Source organism: Symsagittifera roscoffensis, chromosome 8 (assembly GCF_963678635.1).
Source record: "Symsagittifera roscoffensis chromosome 8, txSymRosc1.1, whole genome shotgun sequence".
NCBI classification, from domain to species: domain Eukaryota; kingdom Metazoa; phylum Xenacoelomorpha; order Acoela; family Convolutidae; genus Symsagittifera; species Symsagittifera roscoffensis.
The window spans coordinates 30392961-30407884 of record NC_087069.1 but is presented as its reverse complement, the minus strand read 5'-3'; the positions used below and the strand labels follow the sequence as shown (position 1 = coordinate 30407884).

Here is a 14924-nt window from a genome sequence, read left to right as displayed (position 1 = left end):
AAGTTCACGGCACTTGTGCGACGGTCTTTTGGGTTTTTTGTTGCCTTGGCAATTTTGAGCGTATAATATCCGTAAAAATAAAAATGAATTGGTATCATCCGTAAGCGATTTAATTGTAATTATAATATGATTTCAGACATTCTTTCAAAATGGGTGGTATGTTTTCGCAAATTTTCAAAGGCCTGCTTGGCAAAAAAGAGATGCGTATCTTGATGGTGGGACTTGACGCAGCCGGTAAAACCACCATACTATATAAGCTTAAATTGGGCGAAATAGTTACGACCATTCCAACAATTGGCTTCAATGTCGAAACCGTCGAATACAAAAACATCAGTTTCACCGTATGGGACGTCGGCGGTCAGGACAAAATTCGACCTCTGTGGAGACATTACTTCCAGAACACGCAAGGTCCTTTACTTTCGTAATTAATGGAATAGTACTCTCAATAAAATTAGGGTAGTGTTTGGGTATCTTGGAATGTTTCAGGCCTAATCTTTGTGGTTGACTCCAATGATAGAGAGCGAGTTAATGAGGCGAGAGAGGAGTTGAACCGAATGTTGCTGGAGGATGAGTTGAGGGATGCAGTGCTGTTGGTTTTTGCCAATAAGCAAGTACGTCGTATTCTAATTTTATTTTTAAACGAAAGCTTTGTAGTATGTTTTGGCTTGATTTGGTTGAATATTTTAAGGACTACATTATTAAAATATCTAATTTACTGTGCGAGAAATTTCATTCTTAATAGCATTCATTTTGAAACTTTTCCTTATTAATTTCACGATTTTTTCCAACTCGGTCATTAAAGTTAACGGTAAACTCTATATATATACAGCTCCATCTTTTTTGGTAGGCAGCTCCCGGATCTGTAATTTCACAAATTCCGCATTAGATCATTTGGAAACTAAATAGAATACAAGTTATCCAATCAATCTGAAAATAATTTCAATCAAATCAATTAAAAACTGAAAAAATTTAATCCTACACAAAATTTTTTATGTCGAGGTCTCATCATTATGTTGTTAATATGAACCGTTTTTTAACTCAATACGCAACGAGAAAAACAACATCGACACCCTCATTGACAAACCTAGACTCAAATAAATCAGCAGACCCGCGACAAAACCATAAATTTGAAGTTTCAAAGAAACATCTCAAGAAGCACGACGAGACTATTAAATATTATAAAGAAGCGCACGAACAAAACTGAACTCTAGAAAAACTTTTTTATAAAGCTGTACAACGAATTTTTTGAACTCCCCAAACTTCATTTGAAACTATATTTGGACATGTTTCGATGTGTTCATTCCAATTAAATGAAGTTTAGAGAATTTTAGATCCCTATTCATAGGGATTTTATTACTTTTAGGGACCCGTCTATCATTGTGATCCGAAATTAACAATTGAAATTGCAGAAAAGTGTTACATTTTAACATTTCATTACTCTTACAATTAGCAAGCGTTATCAAATCAGCACATAGATATTTCAAAAATATTTGTCTTAAAGAACCACCGAATCATTCAATACCTTGATTTATAAGCAATTCAAGTTTAGCGTCTTGTTTGTACTTTTAGCGTTGAGATAACGTCCGTGCCTGGGGTTGAAAAAGTTCAGTATTCGAATCTGGCCAGGAATTAATCATTTTCAAGCTAATTTTTTTCGCTTGCAAATTGTATTTTCAGGCGATCGTTTTTCGGCTTATTTATTGTCGGTTGAGTTGCAAAAAGTGGATGATTCAAAATTTTTTCTCATCTGATTTTCGATAATATTTATAATGGCGCATGTAGTTTGAGTTATTTTTGATATAGAATTTTAGGAAGATTTTATTTCTTTTCATAATTTTTTTAAAATTAAAAATAGGGAAAACATGATTATCTGATTACAACATTTTTTGAAACAATTTCCCTAAATGATTCCACAAATTTTCACTCTGGCCTCTAATTTTACAGCGCAAGTAGTGAAAAGCTATGATTCGACTCGTGTACACAGATGTGAAGCGGGGATTCGCACCAATTGAGATACAACACCGACATATCATTGTTCAGCATTACGAACGACATTATTGCATAGCATTACAAAAATTGAAAAAAAAATAGAAAAAACTAAACAACTAGATGATTTTTAAATTGAGGACAGCATGTCGAGAAACAATCGCCTGCGATAAATAAGTTTTCAGAAAAGTTGGGCAAAAATCCTGTTGAGCTGAAAACAAAATAAGTTTCATGAAATTTCTCTTGACCGAATGTGCAGACAGCACTAACAAATTCGAGTATTTTTATAAACCAAGCTATCAAATGATTCAACCGATTTTGTTGAGCAATATTTCAACCTGAAAAAAGTATGCATATATTCCGATTTGATAACACTTGCCAATCGCAAGCGTAAAAAGTTTGCAGACTGGCTGATTTTTCAGATGAAATAAAGTCATGCGTTGTTTTCTGTAGGATTTACCAAATGCAATGACCGCAGCTGAAATCACAGAGAAGCTGGGTATGCATGGTATGAGGAACCGAACCTGGTACATCCAAGTGAGTTATTTATTACAAAAACAACTGAGAAGTCTTTGCATCAGCTATATGACAAGTTTATTAACAAGTCATTCGGTATTGTATGTCAATGATGGGTATTACAAAAAAGTATCCTTTTTATGATAAAAAATTCTGTTTCGTTTTTACCAGGGGCGGATTTAGGGGGGGGGGGCGGATGCCCCCTCTCAGTGATTCAACCCCCTGCCGACCTAATGGGTCCACCTTGCCTTTATTTTGAGATAATAGATATTTTGGTGACGGACCCTAAAATGGTTCTTAAGGCGCCTCCGGCGCCAATATATACTAATTTTGAAGGGGGAGCGCGCGCCGAAAAAACGCGATTTTTGGTCAACATTTTCCAAAAAACGCAAATTTTTTTTTCCCAAAATTTTGCCTGCGGCGCCATAACAAGGTCTGTTTACTGCTTTGGGAGAGCTCAGAAAATCAATTTGGTTGACCTAAAAAAAACAGTCGAACAAAAACAGTCGCCCCTGGTTTTATCATGTGCATTTCTTGCCTAACTATAACTTCGGCCGTGAGCAGAGGATGGCGTTGATGGATAAGACCTGAGCAGTTTTGTGAGTAATGATTACACCTCTTATATTGGGTGTGTGATTAGGCTGCTTGTGCGACTAGTGGAGATGGTCTGTACGAGGGACTTGACTGGATGTCCAACACACTCAAGAACAAGTAAACCGAAAGACGACAGTCGCCAACAAACAGAACTGACTCTCATATACTAAACCATCCATCGAACTATCCAACTTGAGACAGAGAACTCACTTGCGGTGCACTTGTGTTCATTCTTGAGTGGCACAATTTTTTCAAGATTTTGCTTAAACGCTATAATATGTATTCCACTCAATTTCGACGGCGCTACATGTCCTGTTTAAATAGTTTAATAAACGTTGATGTAAAGTTTTATGTTGAACCTATTGTGAAGACCACTCTTGAACTCAAATGACCTCGAATTATTTAAATCGTATCTCCTCTAATTTTAACTTTATCTAAACTTCACCCCATGCAAAAAAACGCGTGAAATGACGCTCAAGTCTTTAAGCCCGAATAAACAGTTTAACGACTTAATATATTTGCTTATATCGATATTGGTATCCAGGAATCGGCAATCATCTAGGAGCCATCTGGCTTTTCAATTTGAATATAGGTTTCTTATTGTGGAAATTTTGACGCTGATTCTTGAATAATTTACTTTGAAATTAGCTTGAGTTTGGTCCGATATCCTGATTGTTGTGATTTTTAAACACCTGAGTGGAATCAACTAAAGTATTCAAAAATACAGTTTGAACATCACTGTTGATTGTACTGAAGTACTGTAATTTGTGTGAGACTTGAAGATATGAAAGTTGTAGCTGAATGTATGCCGAATTGTATCTTGGTTGTAATATTATGCTGTTTAGCCAATTTTATAAAGTTCACCCAGAAGGTAGGCTCAGGCCAATTCAGTTCAGCTCATTTACACCACCTAAATGACGATTCATCGAGTGAAGATACCTTATAGCTTCCTTCAACGAAATTTAGCGCCACTCAATTTGTTGCATATTTTTTCGAAAAATTGCTATAGTACTGTTTAAGTATTATAATTCTACTGTACGTTATTGTGATGTAATGGCTAAAGGTTCTTCAAATAAAAATAGTTATAAAACTTCCGAGTTTTTAAATTAGAACTAAAATTAGTGGCTATTTTAATGATTTGTCATCGATATCAATTAGATGGCTTACTTTTTTTCTATAAAAATGCGAACTTTGCATCATGTTAATTTAAACGCATTGTCTGTGAACCAATTGGTAGAATGAGTTTCTAGCACAATAGTTTAAACTTGTTGGTGCGAGTAATGATTATTTCAAATTCAGCGACTTTTAATAGAAGTTTCACACACATTGAGCTAACCAGCACTCGCCATATTGCATTAACAAACAGAAACATGCAAGAAAATAGAACAGCAATAATACGTTCATTGTAAGACAACGAAACTATGCTTTTTTATTTAATAGTCAACTGCACGTTTTTTATATCCATCCAAAGCTAGAATCGCTTAATAGCATTTGCATGCTCAACCAAGTGGGAGTATAATGTACATGCACTTTGGTATACCAACCAAACAAAGTGACTGAAATGAAACGTATAATGTTCCACGTCAACAGTGTTGACTAAAGCTATGGCAAAGATAAAAGTCACTTGCTGTTGACGAACAGCCTAAATATAATTTGATGCAGGTACAGACAGTTATACAAATGGTTGTATTTCAAATGATTCAGTACTAGAACTAATTTTGATCGGTTGAGCTATTGATTCTGTCAAATTTGATCATGAAATATAAACGCGCAAGTAGATTTCATTAGTTATATTTGAGTTTTTGTAAAAAGGTTGGTACGAAAAAATTCTGTCATTATTAGCTTAATCAAATGTACCAATGATTCCGAAAGTTTTTGGTCTTCAAATCACTCACTGAAGTTGATGCACTCTTCTTGTCTAACTTAATTACCGAAAACTATCTGTTGTATAAAAAAAATTCGCAGTTTCATGAGGCTTCCTTTATCGTCTTGTTTTACATCCTCTATTTGAAAAGTCAATGATCGTCTTCCAAAACCATCGCAAAAATCCTTAAGCTCGAGTTGTCTTCAAAGCCTAAAGCGGCAATTCCGTAAACAGCGCAAATATCTCCCGCATTAATTGCCCTCAATTTAACCATTCTTAAACCACCATCCTGAAAAAAAAATAAACACAGGTCAAATGCAAATGATTTTTTTACAATTCAGCTCAAGACAACATTTCAGCTCAAGACAAAAAAATTTCGGATGTTAAAGTTCTGTACCTTTTTTCAAAAGTCGAAACAAAACTTCTCCAAATTTGTTTTGCTAATGAAACAGAGGCAACTATGATATTCTCAAACAATAGCGAGAAAACGAAAAAAAGCAGCTCTATAAAGTGAAATGAAAAAAGTAGAAACAAATCTCAACCAAATAAAACTTTGCCTACGCGACGGAATCGAACCATCAACCTTGAGAATGAAACTCACGTCCTTCCCACTCAGCCACTCATGCTTAAAAATCTTAAACATTAGCCACAAAAAAGCAGAGAACAATGAAATTTCCAATAATACAGATCAAGAGTAGTAAAAAAGTGCCACAAAATGAGTACTCGTGTTTGCCAGTTGTGTCCGAACATAAAGTAGGTTCATACTAATACACTACTCGTGGTAGCTTATATTGTAATGATTCTGTTGAAAGAAGAAATTTCAATCATGTGCAATTTTCGATAGCTTCTTTTTGGGGCACATGTTGGGAGGTTCTTAAAGTTTTGAGTCTCGCAACGAGAATATATAGTCTCAAAGTTCTTTAAGATTCAGATGGTTTTTTGACTAACTCGTTTTTGATAACAATTATCGAATTGAGAAAAGTGGTTCAGTGAGTAAATTGTTTTATCCTTCAGAAAATCTGATAATTAAAATATATTACATTCTTTTTTGCCCTATTTATTTCAAATTTCTACTGAAAAAAAAACAAATAACAAACTCTCGCATTTAGACAAAGTATGAATAGTCAAAACAATTTTATAGTATCTATGATAACGGAAAACAACGTTTTTTTCTAGCTTCTTGAAAAATAGATTTAGCCAATTCGCCATCTTTGGCTCAGAAAACAACTCTAACTATGAAAAATCGTCACAAACTCATAAAATCTATATTACCAGTGAACTGCTCATGAATCAGTTTATGCGTGACATTCTTTGATTGTTTCGTTATCATTTGGGTCATTTAATTTTTAGTTGCTTGTTCTCAATCAAACTTAGAGAAAAAATTAATGAGGAAACTCTAGAAAGAGATAGCTAGCGTATCAGGTAGAATGTCCACTAAATTTTTTATTTTTCGAATAAACAAGTTTTTTTGTTTTGCCCTAGACTTTTCCCAGGATCCTTTTGTTTCCAAGTACGACAAATAAATTCAAAGCAAACGGTTGGAAACAAAATCTTAGGTTAATTTTAATTTTTGAACCTTTCTGATTATTCTTTTTCATCCTAAAAATTCACAAATCACTTCTCACTCTACCAATAATCCAGTTGAAAAATTATTAATTACAATGGCTTGCCCTACTTTAGAAGAACAGAAATGGTCCTCATTACCAAGCGCCTATCTTTATCAGATCAAAAATTATCGGGGTCAGAACCTTGAATGGTTCCGGGAGGCTGCTGAAAGTTGATAAGTTTCAATTTTCATCTCCGTTCACGGTTTAGACACCCAAGGGAAAAAACCACTTTTCGAAAAAACATCTTTAGAGCATCTCAAAGCTATTTCATTGTGTTGTGACTCTTGTTTGATTGATTGGAAGCTTCATTGGACAGTTAGGTACAAAAAATCCAAGGTACGAAAAATCCGAGTTTTTTTTCCATTTTTTGTATTTTTTCATGTTTTTTGAGTTTTTCAAATTTTCTCATAATTTTTGAAGAGTTTTACATCTCAGTTTATAATCGAATTTAAAAATTAGCTAAGGCACTGGCTTGCACTAGCATAGGAGAACCAAAAACGTCCTCTTAAACAGTTTTGTATCTTAATCACATCAAAGTTTATCGGGTTCGGAACCTCGAATTAGTCTAATTTTATAGAAAAGATAAAAATTTCAAAAATAATTTTTTTTCAAAAAAATAATCAGCAATATCTTTTATACCAATTTAAAAACTTTCTCGCTCTGAACCTATGGTTCAATATAAATCGATCCGTTTGCTTCTGTTAAATTATAAAAAAAACTTTATTTATGTAGTTCAAAAAATCAAATATCTTAAAAATGAAAATTTACCATGAAGTAGATGGTTTTAAGCAGAAATAATGCACTTTTTGTTTCGTGAGGCTGCTGGAAATTACAAATCTTCAGTTTTCAACTCGGTTGACAATTTAGACACCCAAGGGAAAAAATGACCTTTTACAAAAAACATCTCTAGAGCTTCTCAAAACTATTCCATTGTGTTATGACTCTTGTTTGATCGATTGGAAGCTTCATTGGACAGGTTATTTAAACTTTTTTTCTCTTTTTTGGACTTTTTTGAATTTTCACATTCAAAGTTTTCGAAAAGTTTTTACATTTCAGTTTCTAATCGAAATAAAAAAAATAGTTAGGGTACTGGCTTTCCCTAGAATAGGAGAACATAAAAGGTCCTCTTAAACAGTTGTGTATCTTGATCATATCAAAAATTATGGGGTTCGGAGCCTTGAATTAGCCGAACTCCTTTTTTCAGAAAATTAAGAAAATGTTTAAAATTTAACATATTTTTACTTATTTCAAATTTTAACATTTAGAGTGTTTTTTCAGCAGTTTTAGAGTGTTTTTTCATCTCATACTACGCTTCACTTGAAATAAATAGTTAGGCAATTGGCTCTCCCTACCATAGCAGAACCAAATAGGTCCCATTAGTAGAGCTTCTATCTTTCTTACAACAAACGTTATTAGGCTTAGAACTGCATATAAACCGTCAACCAGCAATCCTGATATTGTACCTTTCCCGCTACATTTGATGGCGGTGGTTAAGAACGTTTCGCAAAAATAGCTAGACTATTGGTTCTCCCTACCATAGGCGAACCACAAAGGTCCCGTTAGTCGAGCTTCTATCTTGTTCACAACAGAAGTTATTAGGCTCAGAGCTGCATATAAACCGTTACCAGCAATTCTGATATAGTACTTCCCCCCTACATTTGATGGCGATGGTAAAGATTTTTTCACATTATATACCTGCTCAACTTTAATCCAAATATGTGAAAACGTAGTTTTATCAGAAAGAATTGAAGGTCTACTTGAATTAAATAAATCAAACCACCAAGTATTAGTAATGATTTCCTTAACAGGACTGACTGTTATAATCAAAAAGGAAAACAAGATTATGAACAAACCGATATTAATCACCTTCAACTCAGGCTTGCGCTTAAATAAAAATTAGGTTTCCAACCCTAAACTAAAACTCATTTTTGACTTTTGTTTCTCAACTTCAACAGTTCTTGATTGAAACAAACATAAACTATATCTTGAAATTGAATATTTGAAATGCTCGATAAACGAAACAATGCCTATTCCTCAGCATTTTCTTCACAAATCTGAACAAAAATCATCGAATTTTTTTTTAATGAACTAAAATTTTTAAGTTCTGAAGTCTAGAAACTGTTCAGTAGCAAGTATCAAATTATAGAGAACTTTCCACTGAAAGCTTTCACTGATAAGTTTCTCTGTTTCTACTAACTCTGTGGAAATAATGAACTTATATTCGATTTTTCAAAAATTCTTTCAGGAGAGTAATTGTTCAACGGTTAACTTCTTGTTGAATTTTAAGATAACCAATCATTTGACTTAAAGCCGCTTAAAATTTACCCAGACTATCATGAACATAGAAAATAAACAAAAACGTATCAAGTTTTGCAGCCCAGATGTTTCAGCAGCTGAAAATCACTCTCTCCTTCCTTGTTTCTCGAGCGACACTTGCAATGATTTATTTGAGTCTGAGTTAGTTTCGGTTTTTCCCTCCTGCAGTCTGAGGAAATATGCTTGTTATTTTGGTCTACCGCATTTTTCGGGTATAAACAGATTTGGAATTGATTCAGTTGTTTACTTTGAGTTTGGAAGCGGTTTACTTTGATTTGGAATCAGAAATTATTTGCACTTGTAAATTTTTAGTTTTTTTTATACCTGACACCGTATTCTAAGGCGCTTTGCTTTTCTTGATCGGAAGAGATATGTAAATTCGTGGTATATCGAAGCAGTTTCAATTATGATATCAAGTTTTATAGCCTTTGCAAAAGCTTAGTTTCAAATTTACCAACTGATCAGATTACACTACTGTATGAAAGTTACAGAAAAACAGAGTATTTCCAATCAGGTTAGTTTTCAAATTAAATCGCACAAATACGCGCAATGACGTATCTAGCTGCATTGAGTTTCAACCAATAAAAAACTATCGTTTTGCGGTATGATTATGTAATTTTTCTCGTATTTTGATGCACCGGATTTTGGACCAATCAGAAATGTATTTTTTGCTGCATGATTGCCACTTTTAAGTATTGGGTATCCGAGATGGATAAAATAGATACTCGGAAAAATCATGTGCAAAATTGATCTTTTTCCCCGCCCCCCGAAATAGGAAAATGCTGAAAGTACCGGTTTACTAGGGGCGGAGTGATTAAATTTCTTACTACTAAGAACCTTGATACTCGACAAATTGCCCTTCGCGTCAATTGATCCGGGTTGCCCGCACCAAAGTTTCTCCGATTATTATCTATTATCAGGCAATTTTGTGGTCGAACGAAAAATTGTTCTTTCATTAGTTATTATCTGAGGATTTTGTGGTAACAGAGTAAATAAATCGATTATATGGAGAAAAAATCCATTAAAAATTTTTATTTTTATGTCGATTATATTGGAATTATAATAGATTATAATAGATTCCCGCCCGAGCGCCCATGGATCATAATCAATTATATTGTCATAAAGTGGTCAGCATCTATATAAAATGACAAAATAATCGACAATAATCCATTAAAAATGGATTATAATCCTAGTACTTTTTTGTCAATATAATATATTATAATCGATTATCATAATTCATTAAAAATGGGTTATAATTCTCATATTTTTTGCCAATAAAATCCATTATAATCGATTGTAACCTATTATAAGGGATTTTTTCGAGGGGTTCTTCATGAAATTTACAATTTATTCGAAAAAATTTTATTTCCTGTTGAGTGCAGTTGCTACGTATTACGTTTCATAAAATGTTACCATTCAGAATAAAATTTCCATACATTTTGGTCTCTTTTTTGAATTTCATCGCAGTTTAACACTTCAGTTTATTGTTTTTCTACAACAAACTATCGAGTTTAGTTCTAAAAATGAAATTAATTATAATCACTTATAATGCATTATAATGGATTTTTTTTCAAATGCTTTTAGTATATGCTTTTAAGAAGAGAAAAATCAATTTTCAGTCATTAAAATCCATTTTTTGACAACATAATTGATGTTTTGGGTCCTTGATTTAATTAATTTTTTTATGGTGATAGCCATAGTTTTTGTTGCGATTTTATGGCAGTTTCATGGCGAAAACAATAGATTTTATTACAATTTTTTGACGATTTCAGGGCGAATATAATCTTCATGAAAATAAACTATTTTCTTTCTATTATAATATATAAGGTTGCCTAAATTGGTTACACATAATCGGTTATAATGGCAACATTTTTGGCAACATTTTCTCAATATATTCTATTTTTATCCGAGAAACTTCAGTGCGGGTGACCTCCATACACCGAAAATGCTTATCATAGAATTCCATACATCAAGTGTGGAAAAGTGCTTGTGGTACAATTTTCATACAAATTCTAAAAATGGTTGAATAAAGATATAAACTTTTTTCTGTGGCTGTTTGATTCTAATAAAACAGTCTGGTGATAAAAAACCAAGATTTTTGTGTGGAAATTGTATGACTAGCATTTTTTGATGGCGACACAAAAATTTTGAAATTACCCCAAAAAATATTTTTTTATTTTTATTTTCAACAGCAACTCAATTTTGTACGCAAACAATCATTTTCAAAAAAAGTTTTTTTTTGCTGCCAAAATTTAATTTTTTGTGAGCATAACGTAGTCCTGGACACAACAATGTTGGGTTTTTTTTCTCTTTCGCTGTATAATTTTTTTTTTCAAAAACGCTGAAAATTCCCATTTTTTTTGTATGGCATGTTTATGTATGCCTTGATCAATGTCTGATAATTTAAAAATTAAAATTTTTAAATAATCATCTTTTACTTTTGTTACTTTTGTTATATCACTTGTGAAAAACAGCTTTAAGGCAATTCAGGTCGTTTTCAAGTTTGTTACTTTTGTTATATCACTTGTGAAAAACAGCTTTAAGACAATTTAGGTCGTTTTCTATGCATTGTACATGCAAGTCGGTCCAACCTTTGGTGCTTTGAGTAAACCAAGGTCTTTGTCACTCGCGTAAAGTTACAAACACAAACCAAAATTTTTCAGAAATTAAATTTAGAAACAAAAAATCAACTTTTTGGTTTATGGAAAAACACCAATAATATAGTTTCCATTTATGCAGAAATGCTTATCATAGAGTTTTCATACAATTTTTTGTACGTATGGAATTGTATGAAATTGTATGACGAAGATTCTCATATATGGAAATTGTATGATGAGAAGTTTTGGTCAACCCGGGGTTCTTTTCATCCCATTCTACATTGTAAGCTCCGTTCTTATTCTTGCTTCACAATTGGCGCTTAAGTTCATCGTTAAGCGTACTTCAGTTCAACCAAATGCGATCTTTAGCCGAGCGTTCGAGAAAGCGACTCGAAGATCATTCATCGTATGAAATCGCAGCGGAATTCTCTTGGACTGTTTTCAAAAGCTCGATTCTATTTTCAGTGACAGCTGTTGTCTACATTATTATTTAAGTTCCGATAAAAATCAAGTAGTTTGTTCTGGCCGTTCGTGGGTCAATTTTGGGTTATGCCGGATTAGACTTCTTTCTCAAACTGTGGTTTCACGATCCTTATCAATATTATATTTAATTCTTTTTTGAGCAAAGTTATGAGGTATAAGTTCAAGCTGAATTATACAGGGGAGTGGCATTTTTTATTAAACGTCTTTAAGCCCAGGTATCAACACTAATTAGATATACAGCGATGGATTAAGGGGAGGCGCGGTGGTTCGAACGCCCCCTTAGGGTTTCGGTGCCCTCACTATCCAAAGCCCTTCCCCCCCCCCTCGGTTATATTTTACGACATTCATTTTTGGCCGACCGACTGAAATTTTTCAAATTGCGCTTTTGGGAGCCAACTTAAGCTAACTTTCAGGGAGATGCGCTCAAAAAATTCCCGGCATCATTGGTTTTTTTTTCAGCGGCACAGAAAAGTTGGACGGAATATATTGAAAATTGGGACATAATTTTGCCTAACTTTCTGGAACCAATTAGGTCGACAGTTTGTTTAATATCCGCCTACGCCCTAGAGAAAAGCTGGGTCTGCCCCTGTACCTTCATATTTATATCATTTATCATAAACATATCATAAAATTCAAGCTCCACAACCTATACTAATGATTTTGTAACTCATTCATATGATTCAGTTATCTCAATTATGAGATCCGTTTAAAAACGGATTTTTAAAATGGCCACAGCTTGAAGGCTACTGCCGAAATAATCCCTACCCTCTTTTCTAAAATAAGATAAAATGCCTTTATCCAGGTCTCAACATACCTAGATCACTCATGGTCGTTAAAAACAGGGTTGGAATCCTATTGTAATTGACTTTTCATTAGATAGTTTATAATTGATCAACTATTCCAGTTGGATCGACATAAAACTAGCCTCATCTCATTTTCATAGACAAATGAATCATTTCAAGACAACAATAAGCTCGAGATGTCAATGTAACGAATCTTAAGTATGCTCCACTAATGAGTTAATCCAGGATGAATAACTCTTACAACTTCATAAAAGCTTCAAAAAAATTAGGTGATTATGGGGTAACTTTCCTGAAACGCACGAAAATGCATGTCTTAGGTCTTCCCCACTATATTTTGATAACAGAACCAATTACTTTAAAAATTGGTTTTTTTGAAATCAAAATACGGTGGGGGGGGGGGAAGATATAAGACATGACTTTTCGTGCGTTTCAGGCCCTGAGGTGCACAAAAATGCATGTACTACGTCTTCCTCCTCCGTGTTTTGTTTTAAAAAAAAACAATTTATAAAATAATTGTTTTTTATCAAATTATGGTAGGGGAAGACCTAATACGTGCATTTCAGGCCCTGAAGTGCTTTTGTTTCAAACGTTTTGTTGCAGTTTCGTAAGACTGCTCTTCTTCTCCCAAGCAAAATGGGCTCTGAAAGCTCCGAAATACTCGTGAGAGCATGTGGTGTCAACCATTGATTTCTTTGAGAGAATTTTAGTAGCAACATCTAGATTTGTTTGCAAGGGCCGCTCCTTGCCCAACAAGGAGCATTAGACCCTTGACCCCACTGTTTTTTTTTTCAGTCATTCCGCCGAACTTCCGCATTTCTCAGTGTCCATAGAATTATCTCTGCTATTCAATTGAAAACCATAAATTGATAGTTGTCAGTTCCTTGATTTCACATTTACTTTTTGCGACAAAATTCTGTAATTTTTGTCGACGGAGTGAGGCCATTGTAACACCGTGGTGCTTTCGGTCTACAAAAATTGCCGGTAAGCTTGATTGAGAACGCCCGTAGTATTTCTTCCTTCAACCGAGGTGTCAGCAAAACTACCTGCAGCTCCATCCTCGGAATGGACAAAATCTTCTTTCATGCTACTCTTGCTTTACCAAAAACCATTGCCAGTTCAAATTTTTGAATCTTCATAATCTGGACGCGAAAGAAAGCAAACGCGCAACGCACATCTTCAAGGCTATCACCAAACACAAAGACCTCATATTGATCAAATGGGTTACTGAAATTATTTGCACTTGTAAAATTTTAGTTTTTTTATACCTGACACCGTATTCTAAGGCACTTTGCTTTTCTTGATCGGAAGAGATATGTAAATTCGTGGTATATCGAAGCAGTTTCAATTATGATATCAAGTTTTATAGCCTTTGCAAAAGCTTAGTTTCAAATTTACCAACTGATCAGATTACACTACTGTATGAAAGTTACAGAAAAACAGAGTATTTCCAATCAGGTTAGTTTTCAAATTAAATCGCACAAATACGCGCAATGACGTATCTAGCTGCATTGAGTTTCAACCAATAAAAAACTATCGTTTTGCGGTATGATTATGTAATTTTTCTCGTATTGTGATGCACCGGACTTTGGACCAATCAGAAATGTATATTTTGCTGCATGATTGTCACTTGTAAGTATTGGGTATCCGAGAAAGATAAAATAGATGCTCGGAAAAATCATGTGCAAACTTGATCTTTTTCCCCGCCCCCCGAAATAGGAAAATGCTGAAAGTACCGGTTTACTAGGGGCGGAGTGATTAAATTTCTTACTACTAAGAACCTTGATACTCGACAAATTGCCCTTTGCGTCAATTGATCCGGGTTGCCCGCACCAAAGTTTCTCCGATTATTATCTATTATCAGGCAATTTTGTGGTCGAACGAAAAATTGTTCTCTCATTAGTTATTATCTGAGGATTTTGTGGTAACAGAGTAAATAAATTGATTATATGGAGAAAAAATCCATTAAAAAATTTTATTTTTATGTCGATTATATTGGAATTATAATAGATTATAATAGATTCCCGCCCGAGCGCCCATGGATCATAATCAATTATATTGTCATAAAGTGGTCAGCATCTATATAAAATGACAAAATAATCGACAATAATCCATTAAAAATGGATTATAATCCTAGTATTTTTTTGTCAATATAATATAT

At 33.9% G+C, this 14924-nt stretch overlaps 4 protein-coding genes across 4 annotated transcripts in view; 3 read left to right on the top strand and 1 right to left on the bottom strand.

Annotated features, from left to right (window-relative positions):
• Positions 1 to 14924, top strand: part of LOC134853265 (tumor protein p63-regulated gene 1-like protein) — a 429513-nt gene that overhangs the window by 285127 nt on the left and 129462 nt on the right. The gene's annotated exons all lie outside the window — the stretch shown is intronic.
• Positions 1 to 14924, bottom strand: part of LOC134853548 (tumor protein p63-regulated gene 1-like protein) — a 454277-nt gene that overhangs the window by 330580 nt on the left and 108773 nt on the right. The gene's annotated exons all lie outside the window — the stretch shown is intronic.
• LOC134853267 (dynein regulatory complex protein 9-like) overlaps positions 1 to 14924 on the top strand; it is a 244120-nt gene that overhangs the window by 183804 nt on the left and 45392 nt on the right. The window lies entirely within an intron of this gene.
• On the top strand, positions 150 to 3217 carry LOC134853540 (ADP-ribosylation factor 1-like). The gene is made up of 4 exons (XM_063869539.1): positions 150 to 234; positions 487 to 611; positions 2440 to 2523; positions 3143 to 3217. Exons 1-4 carry the CDS (start codon positions 150 to 152, stop codon positions 3215 to 3217), a joined length of 369 nt encoding a protein of 122 aa, XP_063725609.1.

Excerpts from the sequence above, each read along its gene's own strand:
- LOC134853540 (XM_063869539.1), top strand. The coding sequence starts at position 150 with ATGGGTGGTATGTTTTCGCAAATTTTCAAAGGCCTGCTTGGCAAAAAA. Across the intron at positions 235-486 it reads GGTGGGACTTGACGCAGCCG|GCCTAATCTTTGTGGTTGAC; the intron begins GTAAAACCACCA and ends GGAATGTTTCAG. Across the intron at positions 2,524-3,142 it reads ACCGAACCTGGTACATCCAA|GCTGCTTGTGCGACTAGTGG; the intron begins GTGAGTTATTTA and ends GTGTGTGATTAG.